The sequence below is a fragment of the Mustelus asterias genome, chromosome 15, assembly GCF_964213995.1.
Source record: "Mustelus asterias chromosome 15, sMusAst1.hap1.1, whole genome shotgun sequence".
Lineage (NCBI taxonomy): Eukaryota > Metazoa > Chordata > Chondrichthyes > Carcharhiniformes > Triakidae > Mustelus > Mustelus asterias.
The window spans coordinates 62,270,624-62,290,093 of record NC_135815.1 but is presented as its reverse complement, the minus strand read 5'-3'; the positions used below and the strand labels follow the sequence as shown (position 1 = coordinate 62,290,093).

Below are 19,470 nucleotides of genomic sequence, written 5' to 3'. Positions count from 1 at the left end.
GCCGTCCTCATGTGTCCGGAACTTGGCTATCAGTCTCTGCTCAGCGACTCTGCGCTGTCGTGTGTTCTGAAGGCTGCCTTGGAGAACGCTTACCCAAATATCAGAGTGACCGCTGAAGTGCTCCCCCACAGGAAGAGAACACTCTTGCCTGGTGATTGTCGAGCGGTGTTCATTCATCCGTTGTCATAGCGTCTGCATGGTTTCCCCAATGTACCATGCCTGGGGACATCCTTTCCTGCAGTGCATCAGGTAGACAACGTTGGCCGAGTTGCAAGAGTATGTACCGTGTACCTGGTGGATGGTGTTCTCACGTGAGACAATGGCATCCATATCGATGATCCGGCATGTCTTGCAGCAGTTGCTGTGGCAGGGTTGTGTGGTGTCGTGGTCACTGTTCTCCTGAAGGCTGGGTAGTTTGCTGCGGACAATGGTCTGTTTGAAGTTGTGTGGTTGTTTGAAGGCAAGAAGTGGGGCTGTGGGGATGGCCTTGGCGAGATGTTCCAGAAGGCTCCGGAGGAGATGTCGTAGCTTCTCCGCTCCGGGGAAGTACTGGACGACGAAGGGTACTCTGTCCACCGTGTCCCGTGTTTGTCTTCTGAGGAGGTCGGTGCGGTTTTACGCTGTGGCCCGTCGGAACTATCGATCGATGAGTCGAGCGCCATATCCTGTTCTTATGAGGACATCTTTCAGCGTCTGGAGGTGTCTGTTGCGATCCTCCTCATCCGAGCAGATCCTGTGTATACGGAGGGCTTGTCCGTAGGGGATGGCTTCTTTAATGTGTTTAGGGTGGAAGCTGGAGAAGTGCAGCATTGTGAGGTTATCCGTGGGCTTGCGGTACAGTGAAGTGCTGAGGTGACCGTCCTTAATGGAGATGCGTGTGTCCAAGAATGCAGCCGATTCCGGAGAGTAGTCCATGGTGAGTCTGATGGTGGGATGGAACTTGTTGATGTCATCATATAGTTGTTTCAGTGATTGCTCACCATGACTCCAAAGGAAGAAAATTTCATCGATGTATCTAGTGTATAGCATTGGTTGAAGGTCCTGTGCGGTGAAGAAGTCTTGTTCGAACCTGTGCATGAAGAGGTTGGCATATTGAGGTGCGAATTTGGTCCCCATGGCTGTTCCGTGTGTCTGGATGAAGAACTGGTTGTTGAAGGTGAAGACATTGTGGTCCAGGATGAAGCGGATGAGATGTAAAATTGCATCTGGAAACTGGCAGTTGTCGACATTGAGTACTGAGGCAGTTGCAGCAATGCCATCATCATGGGGGATGATGGTGTAGAGTGCCGAGACATCCATTGTGACGAGGAGTGCTCCTGGTTCAACTGCTCCATGTGTGCTGAGTTTCTGTAGGAAGTCCGTCGTGTCGCGACAAAAGCTGGGGGTTCTTTGTACAATGGGTTTCAGGATGCCCTCGACATAGCCGGAGAGGTTCTCGCACAGGGTCCCATTGCCCGATACGATGGGACGGCCGGGTGTGTTTGCCTTGTGTATCTTCGGGAGGCAGTAGAGATCTCCAACGCGGAGAGTACGTGGGCTGAGAGTACGGAGGGTGTTCTGAAGGTCCGGATCAAAGGTCTTGATCAGAGTGTTGAGTTGACGGGTGTGTTCTTTGGTCAGATCTGCGGGTAACCGTCTGTAGTGTTCCTCGTTGTTCAGTTGCCTCATAGCGCCAGGGAGCTGGGTTTGATTCTGGCCTTGGGTGACTGTGGAGTTTGCATGTCTGTGTGGGTTTCCTCCGGGTGCTCCGGTTTCCTCCCATAGTCCAAAGATATGCAGGTTAGATTGATTGGGCATGCTAAATTGCCCGGGTGTCAGGGGGACTAGCAGGGTAAATGCGTGGGGTTACTGGGATAGGGCCTGGGTGAGATTGTTGTCAGTGCAGGCTCGATGGGTGAAATGGCCTCCTTCTGCACTGTAGGGATTCTACGATATATAATAGCATCCAGCTGAATTGAGAAAATTGAAAGAGATACTGAAAAGAAAATAAGAGATGGAAAAACTATGAGAAGAGACTGACAACAAATATAACATCAAATCCAAAGTAGGCATAGAAATAGTAAAAGTGTAGCAAGAGGATGGGTAGGGTCAACTACAAACCAAAAACAAAATCTATGCATGAATACAGAGGACATAGTGAACATACAAAATATGTACTTTGAATCTGTCTTTACCAAGGAAGAAGATGCTGCCAAAGTCAGTGAAAAGAGTTGAGGACCTGGATGGCCTGCAAATTAATAAAGGGAAGGTATTAGAAAGGTTGGCTGTACTTAAAGTTGATAAGTCACCAGGGCCAGATGTGCTTTAACTGAGGATAGTGGGGGAAGTCCAGGTGGAAATTTCAGAGGCACTGACCATCATTTTCCAAACCTCCTTAGACACGGATGTTCCCAGAAGATTACAGAATTGCAAACCTTACACCCTTATTCAATAAGGGTTATAAAGGCTTCGGGGCCCTCCCAATGGATCTTCTGGCAGACCCCCATGCACGATCCCCCTCTCCCATTACAGCCCCCATACAGGCCCCATCCCCTTGACACTGCCCCAGCACACAGTGCCCAACTGGCACTCTAAGCATGCCAGGTGGGCACTGCCTGTGTGCCTGGGGTCCAGCCATGCCTCTTACCACCTGGGGCTTCAATGACCTCTGATCTCCTCCCTGGGGTGGCCATGGTGATTGGTCTCCGCTGGTGGAGTCTTGCAGTGATTCACGACGGCATGACGTCTCGCCGGAGAGTTGGGGGGGAGCAGCCGTGCAGGACTCGCTAATGAGATGGAAATCCTAGCAATCTGATATTAAGAAACTTTGCGCCCAAGATAACATTGGCATGAATCAAATTTTTGGCCTCTCATGCTATTTTCCGGCTCGCCACGTTGATCGACCAGCACAGCAAGGTGGAAGATCGGACCCATGATCTTTTATCTGGCTCCTTCCAGGCCATTACCTTTGCATCTCCCAATCACAGGAACATCCCAAATCTCCCAAACACAGAAAGGAAATGAATAGGAGTGGATTAATAAGAAAGGTGCTGAGTGATAACTTCCCCCAAGCGGATGACGGGAATATAATTTAAAGGATGGAATTCCATGATCCAAATGTTAGAGTTCCACTAAATGGTGGAAATTTCTCCTCCTGGAGTTCAGTGTAGCAATTTCCCAGGCATTCTCTGTTGCACTCTTCATTGAGCCAGAGTTGATGGCCCAGTTGATGGGAATGGTAGAGCAAGGCACATGAGGTTATAGTTTTTTCTTAAATACAATTCTGTTGTTGCTAATGGCTCACAGCACCACATAGATGCCTGATTCTGAGCTGTAAATCTGTCCAGAACATGTCCCATTTAGCACGGAGGTAGTGCCCCACAGCAAGTTAAAGTATACGGGGAGAAACTAATTCAATGACAGTAACCAGATGTCACCATATTTAAGGTAATTAGCAAAAAGAACCAGAGGGAAGATGTTGGGTAGAGTTTTTCCATCCCATCCACCGCGAGAATCGTAGTGGGCGGGACAGAAAATTCAGACCATAGAATCATAGAAACCCTACAGTACAGAAAGAGGCCATTCGGCCCATCAAGTCTGCACCGACCACAATCCCACCCAGGCCCTACCCCCATATCCCTACATATTTTACCCGCTAATCTACGCATCCCAAGACACTAAGGGGCAATTTTAGCATGGCCAATCAACCTAACCCGCACATCTTTGGACTGTGGGACGAAACCATTTAAAGGTCTGTTGACCTCGGGTGGGAATTTCCAGTCTTGGGGCACGCAAAGCCAGAAAATCCCACCCAATGACTCAGATCTTCCGGTCACCGGATGATTGCACTCCGGAGGTATCTCGGAAAATGTGAGAGGAACTTCTCGGAAGTCCCAACACAAGGACTCCATGGAAATTTCCTGGGAAATTTCATCTTACCCTTCATCTGGAACCCTCTGAAACTCTGAGTTACAGTTTTAGACTTCGGATAGTTCTAACTTACTTATTAGAATAGTTGCCCAGGAAACAGTTAGAATAATTAAAAGTAGTTCTAACTCCTGGGTGCCTCTACACCACCCACCCCCACCTTCCCTCCCTTCCCCCCGACCACATGACTACACTCCCCACCCCAATCCCGGCCAGCCATTCCAGCATCCGACTACCCTCCTAACTCCCCAACTACCCCCTACCACGCACAACCACTCCACACCCTATCCCAACCTATTCCCTCACCCACTTCTCTCCTAGCTTGTCAATATGGCTTTGGGCCATTTCAACCCACCACAACATGGCAGCTAATTCGATAAGAAGGGGACATGTCTTGGCTTTCCCCAAAGATCCTACTTTACAAAGCAAAGACTCCATATTTATCAGGAGACCTGGAATGGAAGTTTGGGCGATGAATGTGGAGATCCAGTGCAGGGTAAGTAAATAGGAGTAGAATGGCAATCTGACTGCCACTCCATGGAAGATTTGGCCCAAGATGTTTCTTTGACAGAGCAAGTTTGCTACAATCTGAAATTCATTGTTTGAAATAGAGAATGAAGATTTAAGAGTAACTTCCCAAAGGGAATTGATAAATATTTGAATTTGAAATATTTTCAAGGGTAAGGAAAAAGAGCACTAATTAGAATGGCACTAATTAGGTAGCATTTTCAAAAAGCTGGCATAGGTAAAATGGGCCAAACGGCCTCTTGAGCATATAATTCATGATTCTAATCAGTTCTGATGTTCTCTCTACCATACCAAAGTGTACCTAACCTCTGGTTAACACTTACAACATATAGAAGTTACTTGGTATTGGGAGAATTAGAGTAATTGATCCTCTAATTATCCACTCTGCTGGGCTTATGCCACTGTTTTCTGTTCGTTCTAAATAAAATATATGGTAATATATAAAAACAATTCATTTGAAACACACAATCAATTAGACTAATATTGAGTGATTTTCTTTACTTTCACTTGTGAAAAGATTTGTGAAGAATTGAAATTATAGTGGTTGCTATGCAATATCAGTATTATACATCATTGGGTTATATGTCATTTTTGTTCAGAAAGATCTATTAAACAATGTGATAAGAAAAGGCTATTCATATAATACGAAAATCCTTCAGTTCCCCATAGGTCAAACAGGAATCATAGTCATCTGTGTAAGATCACTGAGTGGCCAGTTTAAAGTATTGCAACTGCTCCTTGCAGTCATAGTTTGCTATAATCCTTTTGAAGAAAAGCAATCATCGTTCCAGGTCATGTCCGAGCTTTTCTGAGACATTTCTTCATCTTTGAAACCAACAGCAAGCTCAAATGCTTTTGTTTCAGCATCATTTAGTCTCAACTTGGACAGTTTTATATTAAGATTGCTTTGATTTTTGGATGAGTCGAATAATCTAGAGGTATCTCCCATCCAGTTACAGTGTGAAGGTGTGCTTTCTTGAAGAGAGTTGTCGCTAAATGGTGTTTCAGTATTGCACAGTTTAAGGGGACGGTCATTGCCTTGCATCACACACGCAGCGACAGGATTCTGTCTGGGATTACTATTGAATGGTTTCACAACAGAACTGTAGTCACTTTGAGAGAAAGGTGCTGCAGTTTTCTTTCTGCGAGGAGGTGCAATTGGAGCAAAGCTTGCACTTTCTGATACTGCATCTGGGTTTTGATGAAGTTCACGCAATGTGCTGTTGCTGGTACGCTGCTCCTCTGGTTGCAGTGTATACTTCAGCAGTGACTGTGAGAGTATCTGCTTAAATGTTTCAGAATGTTTGTTGGCAGTCACTAATGCTGTGGTGTCTGGTGGGCAAGAACCTGGTGCAGCTGTTTTATATGGCTTTGGTTCCTTTTTATTCCCAGCCTCTGAACTGAGGTGCTGCTGAGGTAAGAACATACTAGTTACAAATTGAATACAAGTATATTACATTAACAAAAGATATAATTGCCAAAATATTACAATGATCACATTTTTGTATTTTCCAGCTGAAACTCCCAGCTTCGTTCAGCTCTGACGAAGCGTCAGCCTGGTTCAAAACGTTGATTTTATTCTCTCTCTGATGTGGAGTTGCCAGCGTTGGACTGGGGTAAGCACAGTAAGAAGTCTCACAACACCAGGTTAAAGTCCAACAGGTTTATTTGGCAGCACTAGCTTTTGGAGTCTCAGACTCCTTCATCAGGTGAGTGGGAGTTCTGTTCACAAACAGGGCATATACAGACACAAACTCAATTTACGAGATAATGGTTGGAATGCGAGTCTTCACAGACAACCAATTCTTAAAGGTACAGACATTGAGAGTGGAGAGAGGGCCAAGCACAGGTTAACGAAGTGTGTATTGTCTCCAGCCAGGACAGTTAGTGAGATTCTGCAAGCCCAGGCAAGTCGTGGGGGTTACAGATAGTGTGACATGAACCCAAGATCCCGGTTGAGGCCGTCTTCATGTGCGGAACTTGGCCATCAGCCTCCGCGCAGCATTTCTGCGTTGTCGTGTGTCATGAAGGCCGCCTTGGAGAACGCCCACCCGAAGGCTGAATGCCCGTGACTGCTGAAGTGTTCCCTGATTGGAAGGGAACACTCTTGCCTGGTGATTGTTGAGCAGTGTTCATTCATCTGTTGTCGTAGCATCTGCATGGTCTCCCCAATGTATCATGCCTCAGGACATCCCCTCCAGCAGCGCATCAGGCAGACAATGTTAGCCAAGTCGCAAGAGTATGCACCGTGTATCTGGTGGATAGTGCTCTCACGTGAGATGATGGCATCCGTGTCGATGATCCGGCACATCTTGCAGAGGTTGCTGTGGAGTCATGGTCACTGTTCTCCTGAAGGCTGGGTAGTTTGCTGCGGACAATGATCTATTTGAGGTTGTGTGGTTGTTTGAAGGCAAGAAGTGGGGGTGTGGGGATGGCCTTGGCGAGATGTTCGTCTTCATCGATGACATGTTGAAGGCTCTGGAGAAGATGTCGTAGCTTCTCCGCTCCGGGGAAGTACTGGACGACGAAGGGTACTCTGTCCCTTGTTTGTCTTCTGAAGAGGTCGATGCGGTTTTTCGCTGTGGTGTGTCAGAACTGTCGATCGATGAGTCGAGCGCCATATCCTGTTCTTATGAGGGCGTCTTTCAGCGTCTGGAGGTGTCTGTTGCAATATTCCTCATCTGAGCAGATCCTGTGTATACGGAGGGCTTGTCCGTAGGGGATGGCTTCTTTAACGTGTTTAGGGTGGAAGCTGGAGAAGTGGAGCATCATGAGGTTATCTGTTGGCTTGCGGTACAGTGAAGTGCTGAGATGACCGTCCTTGATGGAGATGCGTGTGTCCAAGAATACAACCGATTCCGGAGAGTAGTCCATGGTGAGTCTGATGGTGGGATGGAACTTGCTGATGTCATCATATAGTTGTTTCAATGATTGTTTGCCATGAGTCCAAAGGAAGAAAATGTCATCGATGTATCGAGCGTATAGCATCGGTTGAAGGTCCTGTGAGGTGAAGAGGTCTTGTTTGAACCTGTGCATAAAGATGTTGGCATATTGAGGTGCAAATTTGGTTCCCATGGCTGTTCCGTGTGTCTGGATGAAGAACTGGCCGTTGAAGATGAACATGATGTGGAGATGCCGGCGTTGGACCGGGGTAAACACAGTAAGAGTTTTAACAACACCAGGTTAAAGTCCAACAGGTTTATTTGGTAGAAAATACCATTAGCTTTCGGAGCGCTGCTCCTTTGTCAGATGGAGTGGATATCCACTCCATCTGACGAAGGAGCAGCGCTCCAAAAGCTAATGGCAAGTGCTACCAAATAAACCTGTTGGACTTTAACCTGGTGTTGTTACAACTCTTACTGCGTTGAAGGTGAAGGCAGTGGGACACTGTGTGAGAACCTCTCCGGCTACGTTGAGGGCATCCTGAAACCCATGGTACAATGAACCCCCAGCTTCTGTCGCGACACTACGGACTTCCTACAGAGACTGAGCACACATGGAGCAGTTGAACCAGGAGCACTTCTCGTCAAATGGATATCACGGCACTCTATAGCAGCATCCCCTACGACGATGGCATTGCTGCAACGGCCTCATTGCTGCAACTGCCTCAGTGCTCAACGCCGACAACTGCCAATCTCCAGATGCAATTCTACAACTCATCTGCTTCATCCTGGGCCGCAACATCTTCACCTTCAACGGCCAGTTCTTCATCCAGACACACGAAACAGCCATGGGGACCAAATTCGCACCTCAATATGCCAACATCTTTATGCACAGGTTCGAACAAGACTTCTTCACCGCACAGGACCTTCAACCGATGCTATACACTAGATACATCGATGACATTTTCTTCCTTTGGACTCATGGCGAACAATCACTGAAACATCTATATGATGACATCAGCAAGTTCCATCCCACCATCAGACTCACCATGGACTACTCTCTGGAATCGGTTGCATTCTTGGACACACGTATCTCCATCAAGGATGGTCACCTCAGGACTTCTCTGTGCTGCAAGCCCACGGATAACATCACGATGCTCCACTTCTCCAGCTTTCACCGTAAACACGATAAAGAAGCCATCCCCTACGGACAAGCCCTCCGTATACACAGGATCTGCTCGGATGAGGAGGATCGCAACAGACACCTGCAGACGCTTAAGACGCCCTCATAAGAACAGGATATGGCGCTCGACTCATTGATCGACAGTTCCCACGTGTCACAGCGAAAAACTCCTCAGAAGATAAACACGGGACACGGCGGAAAGAGTACCCTTCATCGTCCAGTACTTCCCCGGAGCGGAGAAGCTACAACATCTTCTCCGGAGCCTTCAACATGTCATCGATGAAGACGAACATCTCGCCAAGGCCATCCCCACACCCCCATTTCTTGCCTTCAAACAACTGCATAACCTCAAACAGACATTGTCCGCAGCAAACTACCCAGCCTTCAGGAGAACAGTGACCACAACACCACACAACCCTGCCACAGCAACCTCTGCAAGACGTGCCAGATCATCGACACGGATGCCATCATCTCACGTGAGAACACCATCCACCACGTACATGGTACATACTCTTGCGACTCGGCCAACGTTGTCTACCTGATGCGCTGCGGGAGGGGATGTCCCGAGGCATGGTACATTGGGGAGACCACGCAGATGCTACGACAACGGATGAATGAACACCGCTCGACAATCAAAAGGCAGGAGTGTTCCCTTCCAGTTGGGGAACACTTCAGCAGTCACGGGCATTCAGCCTCTGATCCTCGACTGGGCGTTCTCCAAGGCGGTCTTCATGACACACAACAATGCAGAATCGCTGAGCGGAGGCTAATGGCCAAGTTCCGCACATGAGGAGGGCCTCAACCGGGATCTTGGGTTGATGTCACATTATCTGTAACCCCCACAACTTGCCTGGGCTTGCAAAATCTCACTAACTGTCCTGGCTGGAAACAATACACATCTCTTTAACCTGTGCTTAATCCTCTCTCCACTCACATTGTCTGTACCTTTAAGAATTGGTTGCCTGTGAAGACTCGCATTCCAACCATTATCTTGTAAATTGAGTTTGTGTCTGTATATGCCCTGTTTGTGAACACAAGTCCTCACTCACCTGATGAAGGAGCCTGAGACTCCGAAAGCTAGTGCTGCCAAATAAACCTGTTGGACTTTGACCTGGTGTTGCGAGACGTTTTACTGTTTCTATTCTCTCTCCACGGATGCTGTCAGACCTGCTGAGATATTCCAGCATTTTCTGTATTTGTTTCGTTTACTACCTGACTCCACTAAAGTCTGTGGTATTGGGATGTGAAAATAGTACTTCAGCCCTAATTTTATTTACGTAGTTAGAAATGGTACAGCAATGTCCTATAACAGCGGAATAATAATTAAATAATTCTATTTGATCATATATTTAGGTTCACAAACCAAATGGTTCCTGCCCTTTTCCTCCTGATTATTTTGGAGGTGGGGGAAGTGCGAAGGTAAACATGTTCTGAGTTTCAGGTAATTACAGCATGAAGTGATCATGGAAACTCTGAACAAAATCAACCCTTTGTGGTGGACTTGGAGAGCTGACAGCTAAACCAGACAGGTCTAAGGTACCCCAGCCTAAATCACTCATGACTTCCAGAAGGCTAGACTGACAACTATACAATCAGTGTTTCCCCACACCACTTCAGATACCTTTCCAAAATAATCAATTGATCAGTTGGTTCCAGCTGGACAAGCAGTGCAAAACTGACCTTGGAACAGGATGGGGCCATTCTGCCACAAGCAGGTTCTGGCATTAAATTAAATCATGACTGATCTGCACTTCATCTTAACCAACCTATCCTTGCTCTATAACCCTCGATATCCTTTCCTAATATATCCAGTTCGGTTTTGACATTTTCAGTTGATCTCGAGTCTCAGAACTCCATGGGAGAGGACTGAGGGAATTTAAAAAGAGTCTTCAGAATTGGCAATGTACATCCCCACAGGAGAGGACTGAGGTGGGTAATCTTCACCCACGTTCGCTGTCCATGTGAATACTGACGGGGGCTCAAAATCAGGAAGTCGCAATTCTTCGGATCTTCTTTGACCCTCGCAGTGACATCATCAGGTTCATGCCAAAAACAGCCATGAACATGAATTACCTGCATTTTAATGTAATTAAACAACCCCCCACCATATCTTGACCACTTGCTATAGCTTCAAACGTGACATCACCTCGTCGCAGTTCACAAAAGGTTCACACAGACTTGAACCTGTTATGGGGGTCTCCCCGGGGGCAGAAAGGGAAGCACAGCACCGGGGGATGAGGGACAGGGCAAGGCAGTGTCCTGACAATGAACCCTGGCATGACCCCTTGGCGCAGGTTGGCACTATCAGGTTACCACCTACCATCCTGGCAGTGTCAACTTGAAAGTGCTAACCTGGCAGTCCCAATCTGTGCCAAAGGGCGGGCCCAGTGGGAGCCTCATTGGGAGATATGGGGGGTGGGGGTGGGGGGGGGGCGGTGCGCGGGAATACATGCACATGTGTTTGTGAGTCAAGAATGGGCAGACGAGCAGGGGATGCCGGCGAAGGTTGTTTGGAGTGATGGGGGAGGAGCAGGAGCTGATCATCGCATTGGGGGAGGGGAGGGGTAGGTGGTGGAGTGAATACTGGCCCAATTGGGGGTGGGGAGGGCAGCCCCTGAAGCCTCTGTGGTGGGATGGGAGGAGCTTATTGCCACTCGTATCAGGGCACCCTTTAAAGATGGCATCCCAATCTCTGAGCAGCCAGATTTTGCCAGGATGTTTAGGCCTCGTGAACTTTATGAAGGCATGAATCGCACCACCATGATTTTTTTTGGCAGAGTGCCGTAAGATCTGGAAAGAAAACCAACTTGCTTTTCTGGAGAGAAACAAGCTAGTTTTCTCACCAAAAACAACACTCAGCCATTTTTGGGTAACATTTCGCCCTCAGGGAATTTAAACATAGTAGTGTCAAAATTAGCAATGTGAGAGGACTGAGCGAATTTAAACAGAGCAGTTTCAGAATTGGCAATGTAGATCCCATCGGAGAGGACGGAGGGAATTTAAACAGAGCGGGAAAATTAGCAGTATAGATCCCATGGGAGAGGACTGAGGAAATTGAATTTAAACAAAGCGGTGTGAGAATTGGCAATGTAGATCCCATGGGAGAGGACTGAGGGAATTGAATTTATGATGTGGAGATGCCGGCGTTGGACTGGGGTAAACACAGTAAGAAGTCTGACAACACCAGGTTAAAGTCCAACAGGTTGGACTTTAACCTGGTGTTGTTAGACTTCTTACGGAATTGAATTTAAACAGAGCGGTGTGAGAATTGGCAGTGTAGAACAATGCAAACCTTAAATGCATTTGAGAAAATGACATCATAGCAAACACAAAGGAAACCTCAGTGAAGTCTCAGAATAAAAGGATAAGTAGATTAAGAAAGTTGAAAAATAATTTGATTATTTACATACATATTAAATCATGGTAAATGCACTTATTAATTGTTAAATAAATATTAATTAAATAATCAGAGGGGATAAAATAAGCTAAGGGATGCTAGCATTAAAGGAATCTAAAATTATATTTAGTTAGAATCTAGTCTACGTAAAACTTAAATCCTACGAAGAAAGAATTAAAGCAAAATACAAATCTGTGTTCTCAGCCCCCTACTATACTCCTTATACACCTATGATTGTGTGGCCAAATTCCCCTCCAATTCGGTTTTCAAGTTTGCTGACGACACCACCGTAGTGCATTGGATCTCAAACAATAACGAGACAGAGTACAGGAATGATATAGAGAATCTGGTGAACTGGTGCAGCGACAATAATCTCTCCCTCAATATCAACAAAGATGCCCCTGTCTACATCAATGGGGACAAAGTAGAAAGGGTCGAGAGATTTAGTTTTTAGGTGTCCAGATCACCAACAACCTGTCCTGGTCCCCCCATGCTGACACTATAGTTAAGAAAGCTCACCAACGCCTCTACTTTCTCAGAAGACTAAGGAAATTTGGCATGTCAGCTAGGATTCTCACCAACTTTTACAGATGCACCATAGAAAGCATTCATTCTGGTTGTATCACAGCTTAGTATGGCTCCTGCCCTGCCCAAGACCGCAAGGAACTACAAAAGGTTGTGAATGTAGCCCAATCCATCACACGACCCAGCCTCCCATCCATTGACTCTGTCTACACTTCCCGCTGCCTCGGCAAAGCAGCCAGCATAATTAAGGACCCCATGCACCCCGGACATTCCCTCTTCCACCTTCTTCCTTCAGGAAAAAGATACAAAGTCTGAGGTCACGTACCAACTGACTCAAGAACAGCTTCTTCTCTGCTGCTGTCAGACTTTTGAATGGACTTACCTTGCATTAAGTTGATCTTTCTCTACACCCTAGTTATGACTGTAACACTACATTCTGCACTCTCTCGTTTCCTTCTCTATGAACGGTATGTTTTGTCTATATAGCGCGCAAGAAACAATACTTTTCACTGTATGTTAATACATGTAACAATAATAAATCAAATCAAAATACTGCGGATACCAGAAATCTGAAATAAAAACAGAAAATTCTGGATAAACTCTACAGGTCTGGCAGCATCTGTGGAGAAAGAAAGAGAGTTGATGTTTCGAGTTTATATCATAGAAACCCTATAGTGCAGAAAGAGGCCATTTGGCCCATCGAGTCTGCACCGACCACAATCCCACCCAGGCCTTACCCCCATATCCCTACATATTTACCCGCCAATCCCTCTAACCTAAGCATCTCAGGACACTAAGGGGCAATTTTTTAGCATGGCCAATCAACCTAACCCGCACATCTTTGGGATGTGGGAGGAAACCGGAGCACCCGGAGGAAACCGACGCAGACACGAGGAGAATGTGCAAACTCCACACAGACAGTGACCCAAGCCGGGAATCGAACCCAGGTCCCTGGAGCTGTGAAGCAGCAGTGCTAACCACTGTGCTACCGTGCCACCCAAGACATTCATGAACCAGATTGGTTTTTATGACAATGGTCACCAGCAGACTGTTAACTATAGCTTTTTTAAAATTGAATTCAAATTTCACCATCTGCTGAGGTGGGTTTTGAACCCGGATCCCCAGAGCAATACCCTGGATCTCCTGTTTACTAGTCCAGTGACAAGTCCACAATGCTACCACCTCCCTATATGACTCTTCAAAATTGAAGAGGGATAGAAATGTAATGACTTCAATACCATAGCTGTAATGGAGAAAGAGTTGTGGGAGGGGGCATGAATAGTAATGGAACATTGACTTCAGGAAACGTAAAGGAGAACATGCCCCTGTCTACATCAATGGGGACGAAGTAGAAAGGGTCGAGAGCTTCAGGTTTTTAGGTGTCCAGATCACCAACAACCTGTCTTGGTCTCCCCATGCCGACACTATAATTAAGAAAGCCCACCAACACCTCTACTTTCTCAGAAGACTAAGGAAATTTGTCAGCTACGATTCTCACCAACTTTTACAGATACACTATAGAAAGCATTCTTTCTGGTTGTATCACAGTTTGGTATGGCTCATGGTCTACCCAAAGACTGCAAGGAACTACAAAAGGTCGTGAATGTAGTCCAATCCATCACGCAAACCAGCCTCCCATCCATTGACTCTGTCTACACTTCCCACTGCCTCAGCAAAGCAGCCAGCATAATTAAGGACCCCACGCACCCCGGACTTTCTCTCTTCCACCTTCTTCCTTCGGGAAAAAGGTACAAACGTCTGAGGTCACGTATCAACTGATTCAAGAACAGCTTCTTCCCTGCTGCTGTCAGACTTTTGAATGGACTTACCTTGTGTTAAATTGATCTTTCTCTACACCCTAGTTATAACTATAACACTACATTCTGCCATTTCCTTCTGTCATTTCCTTCTCTATGAACAGTATGTTTTGTCTGTATAGCGCGCAAGAAACAATACTTTTCACTGTATGTTAATACATGTGACAATAATAAATCAAATCAAATCAAAGGAATGTTCCACATACCCTGTAAGAATACAGGCATAACTGGGTACCCATGGCCACACCTTTTATTAACGGGAAATGACTCAAGTTAAAGGAGAAATTGTTGAGCAAGTGAACAAGTACAGCTAGGCTGAGGCGAGTAGTGGTGGACGGGGATTGTTTGCATCGCTGTGTGAAGAAGGCGGCACAATGGCACAGTGGTTAGCACTACTGCCTCACAGCGCCAGGGACCTGGGTTCGAATCCTGCCTTGGGTCACTGTCCATGTGGAGTTTGCACATTCTTGCCGTGTCTGCATGGGCTTCCTCCAGGTGCTCCGATTTCCTCCCACAGTCCAAAGATGCGTGGGTTAGGTGGATTGGCCATGATAAATTGTCCCTTCCTGTCAGGGGGATTAGCACGGTAAATGTGAGGACGTGATTGGGATTGGGTTCGGTGCAGACTCGATGGGCCAAATGGCCTCCTTCTGCACTGTAGGGATTCTATGATTCTATGAGGAACGGACAGTCCTGAGATTCTCCTTGTGGGGAATGGAGGTCCAGCAACACATTCATAGTGAAAAGGTGGTGGTTAGGGACAGAGGACTTGAAGTTGTTGATGTGACGTAGGGCATCAGAGGAATCTCAAACTTCAGTGGGAAGGGACTGGACAAGGACAGAGAGAATGGAGTCAAGTACCAGTCTCTGTGTCGCAATTGGTTAGCGCATTTAGCTGTTAACTGAAAGGTTGGTGGTTTGAGACCATCCAGAGGTGAAGGTTACCCTTTTGGGTGGCACGGTGACACAGTGGTTAGCACTGCTGCCTTATAGTGCCAGGGACCCGGGTTCAATCCCGGCCTCGGGTCACTGTCTGTGTGGAGTTTGCACATTCTCCCTGTGTCTGCGTAGCTTTCCTCCGGGTGCTCCGGTTTCCTCCCACAGTCCAAAGATGTACGAGCTAGGTTCATTGGCCATGATAAATTGACTTTTGTGTCAGGGGATTAGCAGGGTAAATGTGTGGGGTTACAGGAATAGGGCTTGGATGGGAATGTGGTTGATGCAGACTCAATGGGCCAAATGGCCTCCTTCTGCACTGCACTACAAATAGTATGATTCTATGATGATGGAGAAGAAATGAATTCAGTGAGGCAAGAACAAGCTGATATGATGGCCGCCTTGTTTGCGGATTTTGAGTCAAGATGGGAAGAAATGAGTTCCAAAACAGCAAGCTTGCAAATTTTGTTCCTGGATTTTTGATTCAAATTGCCTAGATTTCCCAAAATCATCCTTCTGCATTGGCAAGCCATAAAAACCTTCAAGAAACTGAGAAAGCCTTAAACTAATCTACAGCCACCTGTAAAAATGCTCCTTATAATTTGTTGCCAATTTAGCAAAAGAAAGTGCAAGAGCTATTGCTTAGGGTCAAGACACATTTTTCTCTCACAGTAAAGGGTGGTATGGTGGCATAGTGTTTAGCACAGCGCCAGGGACTATCTGGGTGAAGTTTGCACATTCTCGCTGTGTCTGCGTGGATTTTCTCCTGGTGCTACGGTTTCCTCCCTCAGTCCAAAGATGTGCAGGTTAGACAATGGCCGTGCTAAATTGCCCCTTCATGTCCAAAGACGTGTAGGTTAGGTGGGTTGGCCATGGTAAAATGCATGGGGTTGGTCTGGGTAAGATGCTCCTTCAGAGAGTCGGTGCAGACTCGATGAGCTGACTGGCCTCTTTTTGCACTGTATGAATTCTGTGGTTCTACGGTTCTAAAGGATCACATTGTACCTCAGCCTATAAGATCTGATCTGAGGAGTGCTTGATGCTGACACCAGGTGCCAAAAGTGAGCAGAGTGCTCGATTCTCAATACAGACAGCTTTCATTTTTTTAAAATCACCAAAGATAATTGAAATGACTTACCAAGTCACTTTTTATTCCCATTCCTTTAGGAGGCAATGGCCTAACAGAATGACTTTGAACGATTGATTGGGCAAGCAGCAGAGGTATTGAAGGAGCAGAGTAAGTTGCATCATGCTCAGGCGGAAGAGATATATTCGATTGAGACTTGAGAATTGACTGGATTATAGATGGCTTTGTCTTGGCTTCTGAATCTAAACTTCCTGAAACAGAAAGAGAATGTTTTTAAAAAAAGACTATTTAACACACAACTGTACATGTTTTATTCAATCGGAAGGACAAGTATTTTGCTTACATATCTATCATGTTTACATCAACAGTGAGGCAGATCAACATCTACAACCCTGTTTGGCTTTGAAGTAAATGCCATTTTCACCACATCTTCCATATAAAATGCTCGACTATTCTGCTGCTGCCATCAGTACTTGCTGCTGTGGTGACGTTGGACTTGGACAGCAGTCCTAGTGATATTGCTGCAATATGTGTGGGAGGTAATGGCATGTGTGTATCACTCTCTGTGCCACCTCTCTCAAGCCTAGTGCTAAGTGTGCAGACACACTAACTCTCATGAAATGATCACAAAAGATGCAATTTGTTGCTTATATTACATTCTTCACACCACGAGGAGACTACAAAATCTCAGGATTCTACTGATTGCCTTTGCTGAAAGGCCAGAAGTGAGGTTGATGATGGGAGGGAGGGCACAGGCTGGCAGTCACTGACAGGTGTAGGAGGTCAGCAGTGGCTGCAACTGTTGAAGCCGAGTCAGGTGAAGACCAGTGTCTTGGACTGATGTGGTGGACTATTAACAAATTGTTCAGCTACGCAGACCAGAAGTGCCTGAACTCCTGTCACTCGGTGGTTTCTCGAGCTGTGTTTGCTGTCTGCGAGGTTGCCTGCAGGGGCTCAAGATCCAGAAGTCGCAGTTTTCATCAGCAATAACCTTTCATGGAGGTCTCCCCGGGGGTGCAAAGGTAAGTATAGCCCCCAGGGGACAAGGGACAGAGTCATACAGTGCAGAAAAGGCCCTTCATTCCATCGAGTCTGTATCGATAGCTACCACTAAAGGTGCGCTCATCCCATTTCCTGCACTTTTCCCATATCCTTGAATATTATGATATTTCAAGTGTTCATCCAAATACTTTTTAAAGATTGTAAGCTTTCCAGCCTTCACTACCATCCCAGGCAGTGCAGCAGTGCCACCTTACTATACCCATTGTACACCTCTGATTGTATGGCCAAATACCCTTCCAACTCGATTTTCAAGTTTGCTAATGACATAATTGTTGTGGGTCAGATCTCAATCAATGACGAGACACAGTACAAGGAGATAGAGAATCTGGTGAGCTGGTGTGATGACAATAATCTCTCCCTCAATGAAGGAGATGGTCATCGACTTCAGGAAGCGTAGTGGAGGACATGCCCCTGTCTATATCAACGGGGACGAAGTAGAAATGGTCGAGAGCTTCAAGTTTTTAGGTGTCCAGATCACCAACAATCTGTCCTGGTCCCTCCATGCAGACACTATTGTTAAGGAAGCTCTACTTTCTCAGGAGACTAAGGAAATTTGGCATGTCTGCTACAACTCGCGCCAACTTCTACAGATGCACCATAGAAAGCATTCTTTCTGGTTGTATCACAGCTTGGTATGACTCCTGCTCTGTCCGGGACTACAAGAAACAACAAAAGATCGTGCATGAGGCCCAGTCCATCACTCAAACCAGCCTCCCATCCATTGACATTGTCTACACTTCCCGCTGCCTCAGAAAAGCAGCCAGCATAATTAAGGACCCCACGCACCCCGGACATTCTCTCTTCCACCTTCTTCCTTCAGAAACAAAACACAAGAGTCTGAGGTCATGTACCAATGGACTCAAGAACAACTTCTTCCCTGCTGCCATCAGACTTTTGAATGGACCTACCTCGTATTAAGTTGATCTTTCTCTACACCCTAGCTATAACTGTAACACTACATTCTGCACCCTCTCCATTCTTTCTCATGCTTTGTATAGCGCGCAAGAAACAATACTTTTCACTGCATACCAATACAAGTGACAATAAATAAAATAAAATCAAGTGTGAAGAGAAAAAGATTGGTAAAGACAAATGCAAGTCCCTTAGAGTCAGAAACAGGGCAATTTATAATGGGAACAAATGTCTTCACAAAGGAGGACAAAAATAACATATCAGAAATGTTGGCAAACACAGGGTTTAGTGAGGGAGGCAGTAAGGAAATCAGTAGTGGTAGGGAAATGGTATTGGGGAAACTGATGGGATTGAAGGCTGATAAATCCCCCCGGGCCTGATAATCTATATTCTCGAGTATTTAAGGATGTGGCTCGAGAAATAGTGAATGCATTGGTGGTCAGCTCCCAAGATTCTCTAGACTCTGGAACAGTTCCTACAGATTGGAGGGTAGATAATGTAACCCCACTATTTAAAGAGGGAGGTAGAGAAAAAAACAGGGAATTAAAGACCAGTCGGTAGTGGGGAAATTGTTGGAATCCATTACCAAAGATTTTACAGCAGAGCACTTGGTAAAAAATGGCAGGATCAGACAGAGGCTGCATGGATTTATGAAAGGGAAATCATGCTTGGCAAATCTACTGGAATTCTTCAAGGATGTAACTAGTAGAGTTGATGGAGGAGGGGGGCGGGGGGGGGAGTGTTTGGATGTGGTTTATTTGTACTTTCAGAAGGCTTTCGACAAGGTCCAACACAAGAGATCAGCATGTAAAATTAAAGCACATGGGATTGGATATAGTGTATTGAGATGGATAGAAGACTGATTGGCAGACAGGAAACAAAGAGCAAGACTAAATGGGTCTTTTTCCAAGTGGCAAGCAGTGACCAGTGGGGTACCGCAGGGATCAATACTAGGACACCAGCTATTCATAATGTATATTAATTATGTAGATGAGGGAACTGAATTTAATATCTCCAAATTTGGGGTGGGTGAGAGGGTGAGCAGTGAGGAGGATGCAGATATCCTTCAGTGTGATTTGCACAAGTTAAGTATGTGGGTAAATGATTGGCAAATGCAGTATAATGTGAATAAATGTGAGGTTATCTACTTTGGTAGCAAAAACAAGGCGGCAGGTTATTCTATGAATGGCTATAGATTGAGAAAGGGAAATGTGCAATGATGCTTCATGATTGAT

At 46.0% G+C, this 19,470-nt stretch overlaps 1 protein-coding gene across 1 annotated transcript in view; it reads right to left on the bottom strand.

Annotated features, from left to right (window-relative positions):
* Positions 1-4,925: 4,925 nt before the first annotated feature.
* LOC144504829 (synaptojanin-2-like) overlaps positions 4,926-19,470 on the bottom strand; it is a 249,212-nt gene continuing 234,667 nt past the window's right edge. The window contains exons 26-27 of the mRNA XM_078230581.1: positions 16,313-16,512; positions 4,926-5,842 (exon numbers count right to left, since the gene is read on the bottom strand). Coding sequence (XP_078086707.1) covers positions 5,189-5,842; positions 16,313-16,512 — 854 coding nt within the window. The 3' untranslated portion in view covers positions 4,926-5,188. The remainder of the gene's footprint in view (positions 5,843-16,312; positions 16,513-19,470) is intronic.